General features: G+C 47.0%; 1 protein-coding gene across 1 annotated transcript; it reads right to left on the minus strand.

The window, feature by feature from the left end:
* Window positions 1-2,458: 2,458 nt before the first annotated feature.
* Window positions 2,459-5,796, minus strand: LOC104715263 (uncharacterized). Its single transcript, XM_087465561.1, has 8 exons — window positions 5,536-5,796; window positions 5,326-5,493; window positions 4,854-5,283; window positions 4,413-4,750; window positions 3,984-4,358; window positions 3,220-3,411; window positions 2,702-2,758; window positions 2,459-2,596 (listed from the first exon to the last, which is right to left on the minus strand). Exons 1-8 carry the CDS (start codon window positions 5,794-5,796, stop codon window positions 2,459-2,461), a joined length of 1,959 nt encoding a protein of 652 aa, XP_087321687.1.
* Between the last annotated feature and the right edge of the window lie 17,344 nt (window positions 5,797-23,140).

Raw genomic sequence — 23,140 nt, forward strand, 5'->3', positions numbered from 1 at the left:
ACACTCCCAATGATTCCCGAGCCGTCCTCGCACTAGTGTCGACCGACACACTATCGTCTTCCTCGACGCTCTCATGCAGATCTCCGCTTCCCAACGCTTCCCAATCATCCCAAACTCATCCATAAGCCACATAAGAACGTAGAAACACCAAAACAACCACAAGCAAGCAAGGAATCAATCAAAAAACTCAAAAATCACAAAATATAGAATTCTCAAGCTTAGATAAGCCATGGTCATGCACTCACCTCTTTTGCAGGAGAATCTGAATCAAAACCAGCAACCACACACTCCTAGCAAGCTTCTGATGCAATCCCAGCAACAAATCTCTCTAAAAACCACCAACAATCTCTCCAAAACTCAAGAACACTCACAAGTCTCCTTATTCTCTCTATAACACTTAAGCGGCGACAAAAACCCTCTTTCCCAAAACAATAGTCGACTTTTTCCTTATAAATGTTGGTTTTAGTGATTTTAATTGAACCAAACCGAACCAAACAGCAATTAAAACAAACCGGTCAAAACCAGGATTGCTGGTGTCGATCGATACACCACTGGTGTCGATCGACACCCCCTCCAAAAGTATAATTTTTGGTTCGCGGATGTTACAACCCACCAACAAGGATTTATCCTCAAATCCCGCAGCACTGTCAATCTGCCAAGGACCTCCGTGCCACCGTCAACATGGCCCGCACGTCCTCCGGCCGGACTGAACACCGTCAGCCGAGGTTTCCCGTGCCACTGTCGCAAAAGGCCGCACACCTCGAGGTCTTCATCTAGTCAATATACTCACATCCTAGACATTTTTTGCTCACAACTTAGTGCTCCCCCTGTCCGTGGTTGCAACCAACGAATCATGCCGGCTCGCTATCAGGCTAACCACCTTAAGCTACGGGATCTAGGAAGTCACTCACACTCACTCCCCCCGCTCTCAGGTCGCAACCCTCGAGACATACCGGCTCACATCCGAGCCGCGGCTCACAGCTACGGTATCCAGGGAGTCTCAAAATGCTGCTCTTGGGTCGTCACCCTAAAGCGCGCTCTCGGATCGTCATCTGAAGCAAACATACCACTCCCACTCTCTGGCCACAAAGTCCATCGAGCTATTGGTATCACATGAGTTGGGCAAACACGGCCTTGAGCAAACAAGTCTGATGTCAACGAGTATCTCCTGACTAGATCTACCTTAACACTTTCCATTTCTGGAACTTCTATTTTTAGAAACTTTCCTCTTTTAGCAGTGCGCCTTCACGGAAACTCATATCCCGAACACCACCTCATCTTGGTACTTAGTCGCACAACCAACCACCCCTAAGCGACCAAGTAACAAGAGAGATGGGCTGGAATACTCCATTTCTGCTCCAACCACGGACTACGAATGGAACCAGGCTAGACAAGCTCAGTCATGGCCTGCTTCTCAAACCACTTCTTGAACCTTGCCTTCATCCTCGCCTCCGGCTCCCAAGTATGCTCCTCCACACCATCACAGTCCCATAGGAGTCTCATCAAAGGAATCTTCTTCCTACGAACTTCCTTGACTCTCCTCTGGAGCACCCTCAACGCTCTCGCCTCCAAGATCATGTTAGGCTGTAGATCCTCAAGAATCTTAGGCAACAACCGATCCCCTCGTGAAGAAACTTCCTCAGCATCGACACATGAAACATCTTGTGGAACGTACGCATAACCTCAGGAAACTCCAACCTTTATGCCATTAGCCCCACCCGCTCAATCACTCTGAACGGTCCCATGTACATTGGACTCAACTTAGTCTCTGTCAATGACCTGTTCGGACCCCGCAACATGGACTTCTTGAGGTACACTCTACCACCAACGTGAAACTCAAGATCCTTCCTCCTCTTATCAGCATAGCTCTTCTGCCGATCCCGAGCCTCCTTCATGTTCAGCCTCAGAACCCGAATCTTCTCCGAGGTCTCCTGAACAAAATCCGCACCATAAATGCTCCTCTCCCCCACCTGAGTCTAGCATAACGGTGTACGACACGGACTCCCATACAATGCCTCATAAGGAGCCATCCCAATACTCGCCTGGTAGCTGTTGTTATAAACAAACTCCACCAAGCTCAAATGATCTGCCCAATGACCACCCCAATCCAGCACGCACATCCTCAGTAAATCCTCCAAAGTTTGGATAGTCCTCTCCGACTGACCGTCCGTCTGAGGATGATAGGTTGTACTCATATGCACCTTCGTGCCCATCTTCGCCTGAAACGCCTTCCAGAATACCGAGGTGAACTTGGAATCTATGTCTGACACAATAATAGCAGGTACCCATGCAATCTGACTATCTCCCTCACATACTTCCTAGCCAAAACCGTTGCTCCATCAGTTTTCTTGATGGCCAGAAAATGTGCAGACTTAGTTAAACGGTCCACAATGACCCAAATCGCATCAAACGTCTGTGACATAGGTAATCCTACCACGAAGTCCATCGTGATCATATCCTACATCCACTCCGGAATGGATAAACTCTGCAATAAACCACCTGGAACCTGATGCTCAGCCTTCATTAGCTGGCAAGTGTCGCACTTCGAAACCCAGTCAGCTACGTCTTTCTTCATACCGACCCAGTGATAATACCGCTTGAGGTCACGGTACATCTTGGTCAAATGATGAATAGAGAACTTGCTCGAATGAGCCTCTCTCAATATCTCCTGCCTGAGATCCTCACCCTTGGGCCCACAGACCCGACCATGCACAAGGATAGTCCCATTACCATAGACCTGATACTCCAAACCCGCAGCCTTAGAGGCATTCACCAGCCCCTCATCACTCTCCTGAGCTAACTGCACTCTACTCAACAAATCCGCTCAAACAGCTGTCTCCAAACCCAAAGGTTCCTGTCAGATAGCACACAACCTCAATGCACTAATCTCACCTACCACCACCTCCATATCCTGCTCATGAGCCGAAGCCGCCCGCTTCCGACTCAAGACATCTGCAACCAGGTTAGCTTTACCAGGATGTAAGCTATGTCCAGATCATAATCCGCTACTAACTCCATCCAACGCCTCTGTCTCAAATTCAGCTCACGCTGAGTAAAAATGTACTTCAAACTCTTATGATCTGTAAATACATGTACCTTCCCGCCATATAGATAAGACTTCCAAATCTTCAGAGCAAATACTACTGCTGCCATCTCCAAATCATGAGTAGGATAATTAGCCTCATGCTTCCTCAACTGCCGCGAAGCATAGGCTATAACCTTCCCCTGCTGCATAAGCACACAACCCAACCAACCTCCAGAAGCATCTGTATACACAACATAAGGCTCGTTCTGCTGAGGCAGTGCTAACACCGGCGTGGTAGTCAATATCTGCTTGAAGCTTGCAAAACTCGCCTCACACTCCGGTGACCACACGAATGGAACCTCCTTCCCTGTGAGCTTAGTCATCGGCTGTGCCATACTCGCACATCCCTACACAAACCTCCTGTAGTAAACCGCTAACCCCTGAAAACTCCTGATCTCTGTGGCACTCTGCGGCCTCAGCCACTCCCTGATGGCCTGAATCTTCTCGGGATCCACTGAAACTCCCTCTGCAGAAACAATGTGACCCAAGAACCCTATCTCCCGGTGCCAGAAACTACACTTACTCAGCTTAGCAAACAACTTCTGCTCCCGCAGCTTCTCCAAAACCGCTCTCAGATGTACTGCATGCTCCTCAGGACTCTTGGAATATACCAGGATGTCGTCGATGAAAATGATGACAGCACGTCCAAAAACTTCTGAAACACGCTGTTCATCAATCTCATAAACACAGCTGGCGCGTTCGTCAAACCGAAAGGCATCACCACGAACTCATAATGCCCGTATCTCGTCCTGAAGGCACTCTTCCTCACATCTGCCTCATGTATCAGAATCTGATGATAACCCTATGCCAAGTAAATCTTGTGGAACCAAGTAGCACCCTTCAACTGATCTAACAATTCATCAATCCTCGGGAGAGGGTACTTATTCTTCACAGTGACCCGGTTCAAACCCCGATAGTCGATACACAACTGAAAACTCCCGTCCTTCTTTTTAACAAACAGCACCGGTGCTCCCCACTGTGAACAACTAGGATGGATAAAACCCTTACTCAACAAATCGTCAAGCTGCTTCTTCAGCACTGCCATCTCTGCCGGAGCCATCCTGTAGGGCGCCTTAGACAACGGCGTTGTCCATGGTTCCAACTCTATCGTGAAGGGATCAGACCGAGATGGTGGTAACCCTTGCAATGATTGGAACACATCCTCAAACTCCTTCACAACCCGAATAGCTCCAACAGAAGACTGCCCCACTGACTCCAGCATCGAAATTGTAACCAAATAGGCCTTACACCCCTTCTCGATCATCTTCCCAGCCTGCACAACCGAGATCACGAGACTCCCTGAAGTCGGTCTCACTCTCTCAAATACCAACTTCCCTTCTGGACGCTCAAAGACCACCCTGCCAATGTAGCAATCCAAATGCACCCTATGATGATGCAACCAATCCATCTCCAAAATTACATCATACAGCTCCACGAGACTGATAATCAAATCTGTCGGCCTCGACTCCCCCGCAATCTGAATATCCATATCACTCACTCGACCAAAGACTCTCAGGAACTTCCCTCCTGCAACCTTGACAACACCCGTTCTCTCATCGGGATCTCCTCTGATATTAGCGCTCTCCGCGCACTCCGGAGTAATGAAGCAATGAGTTGCTCCAGAGTCAAACAGAACGTGGGACATAAACCAGCCCACCGACATCCCTACACAAACCTAATGTGTTGAGAACCTAACATTCAATCACAAGCAAAACAAACATAGATATGAACTATTGAATTGGCCAAGTTCAAATCTCATAAGTTATACATGTGATCGCTCCTGCACTGGTGCCATCGAGCTCCACAGTCGAGTACACCCGCGACGTCGGCTCGATCCATCCCACCGACTGCACACCCAGCTGCACTCCTAGCTGCCCTCCAGCATTCACCGCTGCTACCGCCATCTGCTGTAACTTAGGACAACGAGGCTTGATATGCCCCGTCTCCCTGCAGTGGTAACACACTCGAGTATCTGCCCGCTTCTCCGTCACTGCCCGCTGCTCTATCACTGCCTGCTGCTCTGTCACTAACCGCTGCTCACCTCTCTGCGGACAGTCAAAGCAGCCAGCGCCATCGGACCCAGATCTCTGCATAGCATCATACTTCCGCTTCTGCCCTGATGCAGGCTTGCCGCCCTTGCTAGGAACAGAATGCGGCTGCGAATGCTTCGGCTGCACCGAAGGATTGACCACCACCACCTGTGACCTCAAGTCATCCTCTATCCCAGCTGCAACCTCTACCAGCTCTGCTCTCGTAGCATAAGTCCTCACTCTACACCGAGTACGTAGATCATCCCGCAGAGCTAACAAGAACCTCCGCACCTGCGCCGACTCTGGCACCAAAGCCCGGACTGCATACACCACAAGCCGACTGAACTCTGCATCCAGCTCCTGCACTGTACGGTTCCCCTAAGCCAATCCCAATAACCGTTCCTCCATGCGATCAAGTGCCTCCTGTGGAAAGTACTTGGAGTTAAACTCCCTCAAAAAATCCGCCCAAGTCATCTCCCGCTGGACCCTCAGTGCTGTTACCAACCTCCACCACATACGTGCATCTCCTGACAAGTTGTGCACTGCCAAATCCACCCTAAACTGGTCGGGACACCGAAGCGACTGGAAAAGATCGTCCATCTGCTCTCTCCACTCATCCGCTACACTTGGATCCGTGCCTCCCGAGAAAGACCCCGCTCCCACTCGCTGCAGCTGCACCATCATCTGCACATACTGAGCGTCCACTACCTCGGCCCCCGGCTGCACACCTTCCTACAAACCCGCCATAGGCTGCACCGCTGGAACCTACCCACCAACCACTGGCGGCACCACCAGAACCTGCCCACCAACCACTGGCGCCACTGCTGCTGGAAGCCGCACCAACACCCACACCCGGGGCAACACCGTGACCAACACCGGGCCCATCCGCCCTACCGACACCCAAAAAAGCCTGGTCTCCAAACACTCTAGGATGAACCTGTGACTCCGCCACCTCCTCACTGGCCATGCTCTGGATCACACTCTCACTGGCCTCGGGAACCTGACCCCATCCCCGTCCACGTCCACGACCACGACCACGACCACGACCGCGACCAACAGCATTCTCACTTCTAACCATCTGTATCACCAAGAACGGAAGGCTAAGCAAACAAATAGTTCTAATAACACAAGAACACAACTCACCGTGGAATCACAAAGCAGACTGGAAAAGGATGTTCTAGGACCTCATGCCACACAGAATTGACTAACTCACATAATCAACTCTAGCATGAAATCCTAAACACCAACAGCAAAAGCAACAGTGAACTCTAGACTGCCACTTCTCAGTAGGCCCAATGTCCACTCCCAGTCCATGGTCCCACTTTTCTTAATGGGCCTTATGTCCTCTCACTAGGCCCGTGAGCCTATCCAAATCCGATGGCCGGTTTGCTACGTCTAGGAGATTTAAAGACTTGTTACTGTCCCTACAAATCACCACATGATCTTTCCATGTGTTTTGTCCTCACTCGCACAGTTCCGACAGTCACTTCCCGGAAGGTCACCCATCCTGAGACTACTCCAGCTCAAGCACGCTTAACTGTGGAGTTATCTCAGGACCCTTGATCGAAAAGATAAGTGCACTTTGGTGATATAGGTGGCCAATTCAATTATTTTAAACCTCTCCGCAAATATCTGAAACCGGGGTATCACAATTCACCCCCACTAACAGATCGCAACGTCCTCGTTGCGCACCAAGACCGTCACCCCTGACAGTGTGAGCCCACTCGATTTCACACTCGTCTGGGTTTGGCTCTGATACCAAAATGAAACATCCCTTCCTGTTTTTTTATATATATAATGATAATATTAATTCTCTAGTGGTCCCATACCCAGTAACAACCTAGCAACAATCAACAACAGTGGATAACGAAACAGTTCCATTAAACCTATAAGAATCTCAACAATAATAATCCAATAACCAACAAAGTCAAATAACCAAAACCAGCAATGAAATAATCAAGTTCCAACATCCTACAATGTTCTATCAACTCAATTCTAGCAACCTATCAATAGCTAGACCACAAATCAATCAAGCCTCTAGAACATCCTCCTCCTCATCGCCTTAATTCCACGATCACACTTTTCCTTTACTTGCATACCACAAACAACAATTGAGATGTGTAAGTATTATCATAAATACTTAGTGAGGCAATCCTCCCATCTACTGGGCTATACACACAAGCATTTGAGAATCCAATATCAAGAAATCATCAAACAATAACAATCAAACATGGAAACAAGCAATCGTCGACCAACAAAGGTTGGTGTCGACCGACACCATACCAGTGTCGATCAACACTGACAACCTGGTGTCGACCGACACCCCAACTGGTGTCGACCGACACCTGCTCGAAAGCTCCCAAAACTCCTAGTTGTGTCGACCGACACCTCAAAATGGTGTCGATCGACACTCCCAAAGATTCCCGAGCCGTCCTCGCACTAGTGTCGACCGACACACTAATGGTGTCGATCGACACTGCTACCAAGCATCGTCTTCCTCGACGCTCTCTTGCAGATCTCTGCTTCCCAACGCTTCCCAATCATCCCAAACTCATCCATAAGCCACATAAGGACGTAGAAACACCAAAACAACCACAAGGAAGCAAGGAATCAATCAAACATCTCAAAAATCACAAAAACATAGAATTCTCAAGAATGGTCATGCACTTACCTCTTTTGCAGGAGAATCTGAATCAAAACCAGCAACCACAAACTCCTAGCAAGCTTCTGATGCAATCCCATCAACAGATCTCTCCAAAAACCACCAACAATCTCTCCAAAACTCAAGAACACTCACAAGTCTCTTTTTTCTCTCTAAGAACACTTAAGCGGTGACAAAAACCCTCTTTCCCAAAACAATAGTCAACTTTTTCATTATAAATGTTGGTTTTAGAGATTTTAATTGAACCAAACCGAACCAAACAGCAATGAAAACAAACCGGTCGAAACCAGGATTGCTGGTGTCAATCGATACACCACTGGTGTCGATCGACACCCCATCCAAAAGTACAATTTTTTGTTTGCCGATGTTACAACATGAAAGGATAAAATTACTATAAAATTCGAAATATGTCTATATTATTTAGCAAAAACAAAACATATCTACAAATTAATATATTATGCATTATACGAATTAAGCTTAAGTGATAACTGATATAAAACAAATTAAATAATATATTACCAAGTCCTATATCTGTTCACATTTAATTCTAAAATAATAGTCATTATTTAATTTTAGCTTTGCCCTCCATTTTGTATTTGGAAGCAAAAGAAACATGAACATAACATAAATACACACAAATGTCACATTTGGTACTTATAAATACACAAACTAGAGGTGAACTTGTAACGCCCCCGACTACCTACATTAAGACCTCATGTGACATTTGGTACTTATAAATACACACAACATAAATACACATTAATGACCGGACAAATACACACAAATGTCACATTTGGTACTTATAAATACACATAACATAAATACACATAAACATGAACATACTTTATTCCACAATAGACACACACTAGTTCACCACGCCCACTAGTTCCCTCTAGGGTTTCCTGAATAGCAAACACAAACCGTAAGTAATCGCGAAGATTACTTAGTGAGCTCAGGATTCCAGCATATAAATTCAACCCCCCAATTCCCCAACAACAACAAAGCAAGCAATCACACATGCAAGCAACAACAAAGCAAGCAATCACACATGAAAGCAACAACAAAGCTATCAACTATCAGAGATAGCAAGCGGAAGCTAAACAATCAATCAACACAACAACATGCATATGCAACACTCAAATGCAACATGCAACACAAAATAAAACTTGCAATAAAACTAAAGAAAAAGTTTTAATCACGTTTTAATTCTTAAGGGCTCGGTATGCTTCCTCTCCTCATCAACTCTTGAACAACCGCATCGCAACCACAAAGGCGTACGACCGGACTTCACAAAGCTACACCGTCATGTAGACAGCATCGGCCAGGGTAGCGAGCCCAGTCACCTCCGAGCTCTTCGTCACAGACCCTACAACCCGCGACCATGGATCACATGTCGCATATGTATGCTGTACGGAAATTAGTTGAGGACAGCAATACCCAAATCTTAATGTATTAGCCGGACTTTCTCACGGACTACCTACATTAAGACCTCATCAATTAGATACTTGTGTTTTATGGTTTTTAAGCTCATAACTTCTCTACAAGTATCTCAACTAGCTTCCATCTCCAATACTTAGATCCTCCTGATCTAAAATTGAGAGAATCGCTCCACAATGTTACCAACTCCATTACTAGAACCTCTCGAACTAGTAACGAGTGTAACCTCACACCACATGCATTTCACAAGAAAAATCACAAAGATAAATCAAGTAAATGCAACTAAACACTATGCAAAACCGTCTACTAGATGGAGTTCATCGGGATCCACTCTAGTTTGGTAATATGCGTCTGAACTCACAGATAACCGGCAACTCTGGCGGGTTGATCTCGATCTCGTTCTTCTCTCGGCAGCAACTCGGTGCTCCTCTTGTTGCGATCGAGCTCCTTCTCGATCCAACACTCGGCAATGGTCGGTAGTCTTGTCTTGCAACTCTTCTTCTTCCTCTCTTCTTCCCTTCGCTCCTCCTCTCTTCCTCACTCTTTCTCTCTTTTCCCTCTTCTCTTTTTCTTCTCTTTGATTGTGTGAATGAGAAATGGGAAGAGAGGTCTCTTTATATAGAGAGCTTGGGCGGTGTGGACAACCAATGCATGCCTTGTACTTGGTTCGATCCTCTTCCTCACCTTTTGCGGAAGCTTGGAGACAAAGCTACTTCTTCCTCAAGTATTCTCTTTGTCTCCCTCCATCTTCATGCATGAATCACCATTGGCCATCTCCAAATGATGATGCTTCCTCCTCAAACTTGCATCAAACACCATTGGTCCAACACACAAATGCTAGGGAATCTCTTGTCTCCTACATTCTTGCATGCATTTGGATTGGACCAAGTGTAAGAGACAAACTCCTTAAAATCCAGAATTCTTGTCGGCTCGGACGTCGCTACTGCTGTTCGTCGACGGTCCCCGTTGTGGCTCGGTCTTCGTCGGATTTTCTCGGCATGCCTCGGACCACTCTGCGGTAGGTCTCGGCAATCCTCGATACATCTCGGTAATCTCCAATCCGCTCGGCAACTCTCGACATTTCTCGGTGATCCTCGATACGCCTCGACTATCCTCGATACTCCTCGGCAATCTTCGATATTCCTCGGTGATCCTCGACACGCCTCGGCAATTCTCGATATTCCTCGGCAATTCTCGATACCCTCGCTCGGTACGCCTTGGCCATTCGTCTCGGTCATCTCTCGACCACACGTCTCGGCCATCGTCCGGAATTCCATGATCCTTCGGGAATTCCTCGGACACTTCTTCGGCAAATCCTGGTCCTTCGTCCTTGCCTTCACTCTGAGACACTTCTCAGCCCTTCTCATCAGGGGTTTTTTTATTTCCAATTTTACCCCTTGATGAGGGTCATTACATAACCATTATGGTATTGCTTTGTTATTTCTCCTATATTAGTGGGATTGTATCACCACTACAGGAAATTGGGGTATTAACAGCACTGAGATATAGCGTTTTGTTCACTTATGCTATAGTTATCTTCTTTCTTAATATTTAACAGCGTTTCTTTTAAATAAACGCTATCTTATTTTGAGTGGCAAAAATAATTTGGTCTCGCGCTTAGTTGCATCGATTAGTAATAGCATTTTCAGGTTATAAACGCTATAATAATATTAACCGGGAAATAAAAATTTTAGTGCCCGCGACTTGAAAATTGATTTGGGGGAAAATATTGAAAGCTAGGAATTGTAAAATTAAAAATCGTTTCTTCTTCTTCCTCAATTTTTTTTTTACTCTCTGAACGTCTTCTTCTTCGGTCTCTTAAGATTTGTCTCGCTTAATCATTCCTCCTTCTTCTTCGTTTTTGTCTCTGTCTCGATCTCCTACTCTCATCAAAATTCTCGCAACCACTCTGATTTGGTCGCGACAAAGTGAGTATAACTTCTTCCTCTCTATCACTCTCAATCTCTATGATTTATATCTGTGTCAATCTCTCACTCTAAGATCTGTCTGTATATCCATTTGTCGATATCTCATTCTCAGATCTATCTGTTTATGCATGTGTCGATCTTTCACTCTTAGATCTCATAGCTTTCAATTATAGTATTTTTTGAGCATTTTATTTCTACACTAATCCAGTTTTTTTATGCTCACAGGTCAGTGAAACTTGAGAATTGTTTTGTGTTTTGTCTGATAAAGGTAAAATTAGAAATTAGTAAACTTGAGAATTGTTTTGTGTTTTTATGCTCAGACTTTAGAATTGTTTGGGTTTTGTCTCGATCTTTACTTATCGGTTATTTTACTAGGTAAAAGCATCACGGTTTTGGGTCCGATTGATTTTCATTGTAAGCTGTTCTTTTCAAACTTTTTCTATTTCTATACTTTCGTTCTAGTTATTTGAGTGTCTTATCGTTTGAACTGTGGTAGAATTTTGGTGATCGTATTGGGGATATATGGACAAGACATGGGTTTGGCTTCCAAGGTATGAATCTGTTGATATATACGAACTTTTGTATATTCCATATGATATGATTCTGAACATTATTGATATATTTACTTTCAATTTTCTGATTAAACATACAGGGCTAGCCTTGAGTATGTGGAAGGGGCAACTAATTTTGTTACTGCTTCAGCAAGGAAGATGGGTAATGTGAATGAAATTATCTGTCCGTGCATCGATTGCCGCAATGTTTCACATCAACTCTTAGACAAAGTAGTGGAGCATCTAGTGATTAAGGGTATGAATAGGAAGTTGAAACGACCCGACCCATTTAAAAAAAAAATAATAAATAATAAGTATAAATTGTCTACAACTAGTGGTCTCATACCCACTAGCCACCTAATCACAATCACAACCAACAGCGGAATAACAAATACCAATAAATATCCAATAATCCAATAACCAATAAAATAATAACCAGTATTAATTCCAATCAACATAAATCAGAGAACCAGAAATCCTAAACAACATTCTAGGACTAAACTCTAGCAACCTAACAGAAGCCAGACAACCAAGCGAACCACTAGAACATCCTCCTCTTCATTGCCTTGATTCCACGATCACACTTTGCCTTTACCTACTTCACAAACACAAATTGCAATGCATGAGTATTTTATAAACACTCAGTAAGGCAATACTCTCACCTACTAGGCTATACACACAAGCAATAGAGACATCTCTAACCATCAACCAACAATCAACAATCAACAATAACAAACCAGGACTCTGCATCGACCGACACCGAGTATGCATCGACTGACACCAGTTGGGGGTTACGTCGACCGACGCAAGATCTGCATCGACCGATGCTCCCGTTGCATCGACCGACGCATGCTCGACGTAGCATGAAAACCTTAGATTTTACGCGCCGTCCTCGCATTTGCATCGGCCAACGCACAAAGTGCATCAACCGATGCAATGCTGAGCATCGTTTTCCCCCAAAGCTTCTCGCCAGATCTTCGTTCCTACAACCACAAAACTTGATCCCAAGCCATAAGAAAGCTTCCTAACGTCCCAAATAACAATCTAACAAGCCTAGCAACACATAACAAGCAAATCAGAGATATCTCCAGCTTAGATAAGCCATGGTCATGCACTTACCTTTGCCAAGAAGTTTCTGAACCTTAAACAAGAAAGAACACGCTCCTAGGAAGCTCCTACAACGATCTCAGCTACAATCTCTACAGGAAACGCCTCCAACATCCAAGAATCTCCCAAAACGCTCAAGAACTCTTTTCCTCTCTTCTTTTCTCTCAAAAATGGCTAAACTCGCCTAATGAGACAAAAACTCGAGTTAAGGGCTTTTCCTAACCTAAAATGCAGCGTTTAACTTAACTCGTCAATGCATCGACCGATGCAATCCCTAAACCGGGATTTCGGTTCGCGGATGTTACAATTCTCCCCCACCAACCTAGATTCGTCCTCAAATCTCGAACAACCATTAGCCAAGGACTCCCGTGCTACCGTCTCCACGGCCCGCACTCCTCCGACTGATCTACGGATGGTCACCTCTAGGCGATAGACTCACGCTCCTGGCATTATTTGCTCTCGAGTTTTGGACTTTCCTTTACCCATAGGTCTAAGCCTTGAGTTTTTGCTGGCTTCTCATCAGACCTAAGTCTGCATGCCATAATGTTGGCTCCTCATCGGGCCTAAGCCCCCATGCCATTATATATAAGGAAGTCCAATATTCGTCTCTTGGGTTGCCACCCTACAGCGCGCCTCCGGATTGTCATCCGAAGTCGATATACCAACCATACTCCCAAGCCACAAAGTCTCAAAGTATGGCAGTACTAGGAGAACCAAAGTTCCCCAAGAGTCGTGAGCAAACAATTCTGAACACGTCTGAGTCCTATCTCTATCCAGGTTTCCTTCCTGTGGCACGTGTAAAACATCACAATGTCCTACCAACCACAGATCCCCTCACTGGAATACCTCATGACCACACAAGGATCATATACATGCCACAAGGGCCGCCACGAAGGCCAAACAAATGTCCTAAACAGGACCGCCACTAAGGCCAAACAAATGTCCTAAACAGGACCGCCACCAAGGTCAAACAAATGTCCTAAACTGGACCACCACCAAGGCCACTCGTCCCGAAGGACCGTCACAAAGACCACTTGTCCCGAAGGACCGTCACAAAGACCACACTGGCTAAACAGCCCGCCACAAAGGCCACACATCTGGCTAAACAGCCCGCCACAAAGGCCACACATCTGGCTAAACAGCCCACCACAAAGGCCACACATCTGGCTAAACAGCCCGCCACAAAGGCCACACAACTGGCTAAACAGCCCGCCACTAAGGCCACACAATGTCTCAAAAGACTGCCACACACGGGCACAATGACTCAAAAGTCCGCCACTAAGGCCACACAAGCCCCTCCAAGGCTCTCCACCACTAAAATGGACAAATTTTAACTCACATAAAACTTCCCATTTTTAGCACTTTCCACTTTTGGAAACTTCTTTTTCAGGAAACTTTCCTCTAAAACCCTGCTTCACGGAAGTTTCGTACCCCAAAAACCACCTAATCTTGTTACTTAGTCGCACAACCAACCACCAAAAGCGACAAAATAAACAAGAGAGATGGGCTGGAATACTCCATTCCCGCTCCAGCCAATGATTACAGATGGGACCAGGCTAGACAAGCTCAAGTCGCGGCTTGCTTCTCATACCACTTCTTAAACCTTGCCTTCATCCTCGCCTAAGGCTCCCAAGTATGCTCCTCCACACCATCACAGTCCCAAAGGACTCACATCAAAGGAAACTTCTTCTTCCGAAGTTTCTTGATCCTCCTCTCAAGAACCCTCACTGGTCTCGCCTCCAAAGTCATGTTAGGATGAAGATCTTCAGGAATCTTAGCCAACAATTTATCATCCTCAAGGAGACACTTCCGCAGCATAGAAATATGAAACACCTTGTGGAACGCACGCATAACCTCAGGCAACTCCAGCCTATATGCCACCGGTCCCACCGCTCAATCACTATGAACGGACCCATAAACCTCGGACTCAACTTAGTCTGTATCAATGACCTGTTCGGTCCCCGCAATATCGCCATCTTGAGGTACACTTTGTCTCCTACCTGAAACTCAATCACTATCGGCATAACTCCTCTGCTGATCCTAAGCTTCCTTCATGTTCAGCTTGAGCACCCGAATCTTCTCTGAGGTCTCCTGAACAAAATCTGCCCCGAACATGCTCCTCTCCCCCACCTGAGTCCAGCATAAAAATGTACGGCATGGTCTCCCATACAAAGCCTCATAAGGAGCCATCTTAATACTCGCTGATAACTGTTGTTGTAAGCAAACTCTACCAGGTTCAGGTGATCTGCCCAATGGCCCCCCCAATCCAACACACACATCATCAGCAAATCCTCTAGCGTCTGGATCGTCCTCTTTGACTGTCCATCTGTCTGGGGATGATAAGATGTACTCATATGCACCTTACTGCCCATCTCTGCCTGAAATGCCTTCTAGACCACTGAACTTGGAATCCCTATGAGACACGATACTCGCTGGCATGCCGTGCAATCTGACTATCTCCCTCACATACTTCTTAGCCAGGACCGCTGCTCCATCAGTCTTCTTAATGGCCAGAAAATGTGCTGACTTAGTCAACCGGTCCACAATGACCCATATAGCATCAAAAGTCCGAGACACTGGCAATCCTACCACAAAATCCATCGTAATCATATCCCACTTCCACTCAGGAATGGGTAGGCTCTTCAGTAACCTGCCAGGAACCTGATGCTCAGCCTTCACTAGCTGACACACATCGCACCTCGCGACCCAACTTGCTACATCCTTCTTCATCCCGACCCAGTGATAGTACTTCTTGAGATCATGGTACATCTTAGTCGCTCCTGGATGAATAGAAAACTTGCTCGCATGAGCCTCTCTCAGGATCTCCTGCCTCAACTCCTCATCCTTGGGCACACAAACCCTACCGTGCACCAAGATAGTTCCATTATCTGAGACCTGATACTCAGAATCAACATCCTTTGAGGCATTCACCAGCCCAAAATCCTTCTCTTGAGCCAACCGCACCCTACTCAAAAGATCTGCTCTATCAACCACCTCCAAACCCAACGGTTCCTGAGAAACAGCACATAACCTCAAAGCACTGATCTCTCCTACCAGAGACTCCATCTCCTGCTCTTGAGCCGAAGCTACCCTCTTCCGACTCAGAGCATCTGCCACCGTGTTAGCCTTACCAGGGTGATAGGCTATCTCCAAATCATAATCTGCCACCAGCTCCATCCACCGCCTCTGCCTCAAATTCAGCTCGAGCTGAGTAAATATATACTTCAGGCTCTTATGATCTGTAAACATCTGTACCTTTGCACCATAAAGATAAAATCTCCAAATCTTCAGGGCAAAAACTACATCAGCCATCTCCAGATCATTAGTAGGATAGTTGCGCTCATGCTTCCGCAAATTTCGCGAAGCATAGGCAATCACCTTCCCATGATGCATCAACTCAGTATAAACCACATAGGGTTCTCCCTGCTCAGGCAAAGCCAACACTGGTGTAGTAGTCAACATCTCTTTAAGGCTTTCAAAGCCCTCCTCATACTCCTGTGACCAAACAAAAGGAACATCCTTCCCTGTCAACTTAGTCATAGGGCGTACCCTACTCGCTAAACCCTGTATAAACCTCCTGTAATAACCTGCCTAACCAAGGAAACTCCTGATCTTTGTGGTATTCTTCGGTCTAGACCAATCCCTGATAGCCTGAATCTTCTCTGGATCTACAGAAACCCCCTCTGCAGAAACAATGTGACCCAAAAAACCCATCTCACGCTTCCAAAAACTAAACTTGCTCAGCTTAGCAAACAACTTCTACTCCCGCAGCTTCTCCAGAACTACCCTCAAATGCACTGCATGCTCCTCATGACTCTTAGAATATACCAGAATATTGTCGATGAAAATGATGACAGACACGTCCAGCAACTCCTGAAACACGTTGTTCATCAATCTCATAAACGCTGCTGGCGCGTTAGTCAACCCGAAAGGCATCACCACAAACTCATAATGCCCATACCTCGTCCTGAAAGCCATCTTCCTCACATCTGCCTCATCTATCGGTATCTGATGATAACCCGACACCAGATCTACCTTGGAGAACCAAGTAGCACCCCTCAACTGATCCAACAACTCATCGATCCTGGGAAGAGGGTACTTGTTCTTCACAGTGACCCGGTTAAAACCCCGATAGTCAATACATAACTGAAAACTCCCATCCTTTTTCTTCACAAATAACATCGGCGCTCCCCACGGTGATACACTAGGACGGATGAATCCCTTACTCAACAAATCCTCTAACTGCTTCTTCAGCTCTGCCATCTCTACTGGAGCCATTCTGTAAGGAGCCTTGGATAACGGCGTCGTCCCCGGTTCCAGTTCAATAGTAAAAGGATCCGACCGAGATGGTGGTAATCCCTGCAATGACTGAAACACATCCTCAAACTCCTCAACAACTAGAATACCACTAACCATAGACTTCCCCACTGACTCTGGCATAAATATAGTAACCAGATAAGCCTCACGGTCCTTCTCGATCATCTTCCTAGCCTGAATAGCCGAGATCACAAGACTCCCCGAAGTCTGTCTAATACCCAAATGTACCATATGCCGATGCAACCAATCCATCCCGAGAATAACATCATACAACTCCACTAGACTGATAAGCAAATCTGTTGGCCACGACTCTCCTACGATCTGAATATCAACTCCTCTAGCTCGTCCAATAACTCTCAGGAACTTGCCTCCCGCAACTCTGACAACTCCTGTACGCTCCTCGGGATCCCCTCTGATTCTCGCGCTCTCTGCACACTCCGGAGTAATGAAGCTATGAGAAGCTCTAGAATCAAACATAACGTGGGACTTAAACCCGCCCACCAACAAGGTCCCTACACAAACCTCATGTGTTGAAAACCTAACACTTTATCACAGGAAAAACATAAAATTTGAAACCTACTGAAATTCACAAAGTTTAAGTACCAGAAATTATAGTTGTGATCGCCCCGGCACAGGTTCCACCAGTCTCTGCAGTCGTGTACACCCATGGCGCCTGCTCAATCCTTGCCACCTGCTGCCCTCCCGGCTGCACTTGCTGCAACGCTGCCACTGCTGCCGGCTGCAACTTGGGACACAAGGGCCTGATGTCCCCTGGCTCCCTACAATGGTAGCATACACAAGCCGCTGTCATCGGAGCGCTCCTCTTGGGACAGCTAGCAATCTTGTGATCCTTGCTCCCACACTTGAAGCAACTCGCACCACTCGGCGTCTGCATAGCCTCCCACCTCTTCTTGGTTCCCTGCGCAAGCTTGCCGCCCCTGCTAGAACCTCCATGATGCTGAGCCTTACTAGGCTGAACTGCTGGACTAACCGCCACTGACTGTGCCCGGATATCCTCCTCAATCTCTGCTGCAGTCTCACCCAGCTCTGCACGCGTAGCATAACTACGTCCTCTACAATGGGCCCTCAAGTCATCACGAAGAGCCCTCATAAACCTACTGATCTGGGCCTCCTCAGGCTCCATAGCCCGACCCCCATAACATAAAAGTCGACTGAACTCCAAGTCCAGCTCCCGCACTGACCGCGTCCCCTGAGATAACTGAAGAAACTCTACCTCCAACTGGTCCAATGCCTCTCTCGGAAAGTACTTGCGGTTGAACTCCAAAACGAAGTCAGCCCAAGTCATCTCCCTCTGCACTCTCCTAGCAGCCACTGATCTCCACCACACCTGAGCATCACCAACCAAGTGGTGGACCCCTATGTCCACCCAGAACTCCTCAGGACATCTCAGAGTATGGAAGTTACGTTCCACACTCGTCCTCCACGCATCTGCAGCAGTAGGATCTGTACCACCCAAAAACGGCGCAGTCTCGATGCCCTTCATCTCCTTGAGCATGAACAAATAACGTCCATGTGCTCTTGCAACTGCAGCCACTGGCTGCTGCTCCTCCGCCACCACTGGTTGCACCACCTGAGCCTGAGCCGGTACCACTGCTGGCAACCACTCTAACAACTGTGCTAGAACCACCGTAAAGTCAGCACCAGGGACTCCATCCGCTGGGACTCCCACACCCGGAACCCTAGAATCACCGGCCACTGGAGCATCAACACCGCCCCCTCCAGCCACACTCATGGAATCTTCCTGGCCACCCTACGACTCGCCAACACCCTCAACTGTCACACTATGGTCCGCAGTCTCACTCACTGCTGGGCCTCTGCCCCTACCACGACCACGTCCGCATCCACGACCACATCCGCGTCCACGACCAGCAACAGCACCATCTCTAGCCATCTGCACTACCATGGACAGAAGACGAAGCAAACACTTTCTATTATAACACAGAAACATAAACTCGCCGTGGAATCACACAGTAGGCTCGAAGAGGATGTTATAGGACTCCATACCACACACAATCGACTAACTCACATAATCAATCGAAGCATGCAATCCCAAACATCTACAGCACAAAGCCTAGTGAACCCAAACCTAGAACCGTAAGGCCTCTGATACCAAACTGAAACGACCCGACAAATTTTTAAAAAAAAAATTAATAAATAATAAGAAATAAGTATAAATAGTCTACAACTAGTGGTCCCATAAGTATAAATAGTCTACCACAATCACAACCAACAGCGGAATAACAAATACCAATAAATATCCAATAACCGAGTAGCTCGAATAGCTCCAACAGAATAGCTCCAACAGAAGACTGCCCCACTGACTCCAGCATCGAAATTGTAACCAAATAGGCCTTACACCCCTTCTCGATCATCTTCCCAGCCTGCACAACCGAGATCACGAGACTCCCTGAAGTCGGTCTCACTCTCTCAAATACCAACTTCCCTTCTGGACGCTCAAAGACCACCCTGCCAATGTAGCAATCCAAATGCACCCTATGATGATGCAACCAATCCATCTCCAAAATTACATCATACAGCTCCACGAGACTGATAATCAAATCTGTCGGCCTCGACTCCCCCGCAATCTGAATATCCATATCACTCACTCGACCAAAGACTCTCAGGAACTTCCCTCCTGCAACCTTGACAACACCCGTTCTCTCATCGGGATCTCCTCTGATATTAGCGCTCTCCGCGCACTCCGGAGTAATGAAGCAATGAGTTGCTCCAGAGTCAAACAGAACGTGGGACATAAACCAGCCCACCGACATCCCTACACAAACCTAATGTGTTGAGAACCTAACATTCAATCACAAGCAAAACAAACATAGATATGAACTATTGAATTGGCCAAGTTCAAATCTCATAAGTTATACATGTGATCGCTCCTGCACTGGTGCCATCGAGCTCCACAGTCGAGTACACCCGCGACATCGGCTCGATCCATCCCACCGACTGCACACCCAGCTGCACTCCTAGCTGCCCTCCAGCATTCACCGCTGCTACCGCCATCTGCTGTAACTTAGGACAACGAGGCTTGATATGCCCCGTCTCCCTGCAGTGGTAACACACTCGAGTATCTGCCCGCTTCTCCGTCACTGCCCGCTGCTCTATCACTGCCTGCTGCTCTGTCACTAACCGCTGCTCACCTCTCTGCGGACAGTCAAAGCAGCCAGCGCCATCGGACCCAGATCTCTGCATAGCATCATACTTCCGCTTCTGCCCTGATGCAGGCTTGCCGCCCTTGCTAGGAACAGAATGCGGCTGCGAATGCTTCGGCTGCACCGAAGGATTGACCACCACCACCTGTGACCTCAAGTCATCCTCTATCCCAGCTGCAACCTCTACCAGCTCTGCTCTCGTAGCATAAGTCCTCACTCTACACCGAGTACGTAGATCATCCCGCAGAGCTAACAAGAACCTCCGCACCTGCGCCGACTCTGGCACCAAAGCCCGGACTGCATACACCACAAGCCGACTGAACTCTGCATCCAGCTCCTGCACTGTACGGTTCCCCTAAGCCAATCCCAATAACCGTTCCTCCATGCGATCAAGTGCCTCCTGTGGAAAGTACTTGGAGTTAAACTCCCTCAAAAAATCCGCCCAAGTCATCTCCCGCTGGACCCTCAGTGCTGTTACCAACCTCCACCACATACGTGCATCTCCTGACAAGTTGTGCACTGCCAAATCCACCCTAAACTGGTCGGGACACCGAAGCGACTGGAAAAGATCGTCCATCTGCTCTCTCCACTCATCCGCTACACTTGGATCCGTGCCTCCCGAGAAAGACCCCGCTCCCACTCGCTGCAGCTGCACCATCATCTGCACATACTGAGCGTCCACTACCTCGGCCCCCGGCTGCACACCTTCCTACAAACCCGCCATAGGCTGCACCGCTGGAACCTACCCACCAACCACTGGCGGCACCACCAGAACCTGCCCACCAACCACTGGCGCCACTGCTGCTGGAAGCCGCACCAACACCCACACCCGGGGCAACACCGTGACCAACACCGGGCCCATCCGCCCTACCGACACCCAAAAAAGCCTGGTCTCCAAACACTCTAGGATGAACCTGTGACTCCGCCACCTCCTCACTGGCCATGCTCTGGATCACACTCTCACTGGCCTCGGGAACCTGACCCCATCCCCGTCCACGTCCACGACCACGACCACGACCACGACCGCGACCAACAGCATTCTCACTTCTAACCATCTGTATCACCAAGAACGGAAGGCTAAGCAAACAAATAGTTCTAATAACACAAGAACACAACTCACCGTGGAATCACAAAGCAGACTGGAAAAGGATGTTCTAGGACCTCATGCCACACAGAATTGACTAACTCACATAATCAACTCTAGCATGAAATCCTAAACACCAACAGCAAAAGCAACAGTGAACTCTAGACTGCCACTTCTCAGTAGGCCCAATGTCCACTCCCAGTCCATGGTCCCACTTTTCTTAATGGGCCTTATGTCCTCTCACTAGGCCCGTGAGCCTATCCAAATCCGATGGCCGGTTTGCTACGTCTAGGAGATTTAAAGACTTGTTACTGTCCCTACAAATCACCACATGATCTTTCCATGTGTTTTGTCCTCACTCGCACAGTTCCGACAGTCACTTCCCGGAAGGTCACCCATCCTGAGACTACTCCAGCTCAAGCACGCTTAACTGTGGAGTTATCTCAGGACCCTTGATCGAAAAGATAAGTGCACTTTGGTGATATAGGTGGCCAATTCAATTATTTTAAACCTCTCCGCAAATATCTGAAACCGGGGTATCACAATTCACCCCCACTAACAGATCGCAACGTCCTCGTTGCGCACCAAGACCGTCACCCCTGACAGTGTGAGCCCACTCGATTTCACACTCGTCTGGGTTTGGCTCTGATACCAAAATGAAACATCCCTTCCTGTTTTTTTATATATATAATGATAATATTAATTCTCTAGTGGTCCCATACCCAGTAACAACCTAGCAACAATCAACAACAGTGGATAACGAAACAGTTCCATTAAACCTATAAGAATCTCAACAATAATAATCCAATAACCAACAAAGTCAAATAACCAAAACCAGCAATGAAATAATCAAGTTCCAACATCCTACAATGTTCTATCAACTCAATTCTAGCAACCTATCAATAGCTAGACCACAAATCAATCAAGCCTCTAGAACATCCTCCTCCTCATCGCCTTAATTCCACGATCACACTTTTCCTTTACTTGCATACCACAAACAACAATTGAGATGTGTAAGTATTATCATAAATACTTAGTGAGGCAATCCTCCCATCTACTGGGCTATACACACAAGCATTTGAGAATCCAATATCAAGAAATCATCAAACAATAACAATCAAACATGGAAACAAGCAATCGTCGACCAACAAAGGTTGGTGTCGACCGACACCATACCAGTGTCGATCAACACTGACAACCTGGTGTCGACCGACACCCCAACTGGTGTCGACCGACACCTGCTCGAAAGCTCCCAAAACTCCTAGTTGTGTCGACCGACACCTCAAAATGGTGTCGATCGACACTCCCAAAGATTCCCGAGCCGTCCTCGCACTAGTGTCGACCGACACACTAATGGTGTCGATCGACACTGCTACCAAGCATCGTCTTCCTCGACGCTCTCTTGCAGATCTCTGCTTCCCAACGCTTCCCAATCATCCCAAACTCATCCATAAGCCACATAAGGACGTAGAAACACCAAAACAACCACAAGGAAGCAAGGAATCAATCAAACATCTCAAAATCACAAAAACATAGAATTCTCAAGAATGGTCATGCACTTACCTCTTTTGCAGGAGAATCTGAATCAAAACCAGCAACCACAAACTCCTAGCAAGCTTCTGATGCAATCCCATCAACAGATCTCTCCAAAAACCACCAACAATCTCTCCAAAACTCAAGAACACTCACAAGTCTCTTTTTTCTCTCTAAGAACACTTAAGCGGTGACAAAAACCCTCTTTCCCAAAACAATAGTCA

This window comes from Camelina sativa, chromosome 9 (assembly GCF_030686135.1).
Source record: "Camelina sativa cultivar CO46 ecotype springtype chromosome 9, ASM3068613v1".
Taxonomy (NCBI): Eukaryota; Viridiplantae; Streptophyta; class Magnoliopsida; order Brassicales; family Brassicaceae; genus Camelina; species Camelina sativa.